The sequence below is a fragment of the Stegostoma tigrinum genome, chromosome 31, assembly GCF_030684315.1.
Source record: "Stegostoma tigrinum isolate sSteTig4 chromosome 31, sSteTig4.hap1, whole genome shotgun sequence".
NCBI classification, from domain to species: domain Eukaryota; kingdom Metazoa; phylum Chordata; class Chondrichthyes; order Orectolobiformes; family Stegostomatidae; genus Stegostoma; species Stegostoma tigrinum.
The window spans coordinates 13,670,518-13,671,859 of NC_081384.1; the positions used below are offsets into that span (position 1 = coordinate 13,670,518).

Genomic DNA, 1,342 nt, shown 5'->3' on the forward strand with positions numbered 1-1,342 from the left:
CATTTCATAATATTTTTGTTTTATTTAGTGGACAAACTGAATCGGGGATATTACTGCCTCAAAATGTTTATTTTCATCATGCATTTGTTTTAATTTTATGTATTTTTATCACACATGCAAATAACATGACAGTGATCAATTCAAGATAATAAAATGTGAGGCTGGATGAACACAGCAGGCCAAGCAGCATCTTAGGAGCACAAAAGCTGACGTTTCGGGCCTAGACCCTTCAATTCCCTAAGATTAGGAAAACAAGATTCGGCATTACAATATCCATAAATTTTCTAAATTCACAATAAATTGGTATTCAATGTCTATTTTCCCTTTCCTGTTCCCCACTTCCTTCCCACTGTCCTCACAGACAGTAAGAACTTTCTGACGTAGGTCCTGACCCAAAACATCAAATTTCCTGTTCCACTGATGCTGCCTGAGCTGCTGTGTGCCTCCAGCTCCACACTGTGTTATTTCTTCCCACTCTCCTGTTTCTTTGTCTCTTGGTCAGGAATGAGCCGAGGAGTGGCTGTCGTGTCTGAGGTGATGTTGATGGGCACGGTCTGTTCATTCACAGCTGGCAATGCCAGGCTTGGGGCTTGAACCTTTAACCGACCATCCTGTGACAAACAGCATCGAAGAGCTTCAGCATCGACATCCTCTGGCAGCTGGAATTCTCTCCTGAACTCTTCATATTTGTAGCTGGAAGAGCCACTGCCATCATCACATTTCTTCTTGTGTTTTCCTGTCACCAGCACTTTTCTTCCAAATACTTTCACCCTCAGTTCTTCTGGGGAGAAGTGCTGCACATTCAGGAACACAGAAAACCCATCTCCATCCTTCTCCAAGGATTGTCCTTTACCTTCTCCGATACTGTCAGGTTTGTTATCCTGAATTTTTGGTACTTCCCTGAAAAATTCTGCTGTCAGCTCCTCAAGGACTTGATTCATGAAGTCCATGCTCTTTCTCGCTTCTTCCACCTGTTTCCACACATGACATTGAAGCGGCTCCCAGAGCCTGTGTTCAACAGACCCCAATGTGTACACAGGCTGCTGACACAGGTGTGAAGGATGGAAAGACCGATAGCTCAGCATTGTCTCTGCTTCTTCTCTCACGTCTCTCAAACTGACTGATGTGATCTCCCAGTCGTCAGTCTCTGATCTGCTGCAGCACACAGGACACACACCTTATATATTCTACTGCCAGGAATCCAGACATTTCCAGAATGAGCTAAAGCATTTTTTGATTTAGTTTGTTTTGTTATTGTCACATATACCTAGGTACACTGAAGAGTTTTGCTTTGCGTACAATACAGGCAGATCATACTATACAAAGTGCATTAGGGTAATAG

General features: G+C 43.1%; 1 protein-coding gene across 1 annotated transcript; it reads right to left on the reverse strand.

Moving 5' to 3' along the window:
• Window positions 1-461: 461 nt before the first annotated feature.
• LOC125466154 (heat shock protein 30C-like) lies at window positions 462-1,100 on the reverse strand. Its single transcript, XM_048560338.2, has one exon. The coding sequence runs from the start codon at window positions 1,083-1,085 to the stop codon at window positions 462-464; it is 624 nt and encodes a 207-aa protein (XP_048416295.1). The 5' UTR covers window positions 1,086-1,100.
• Window positions 1,101-1,342: the final 242 nt, after the last annotated feature.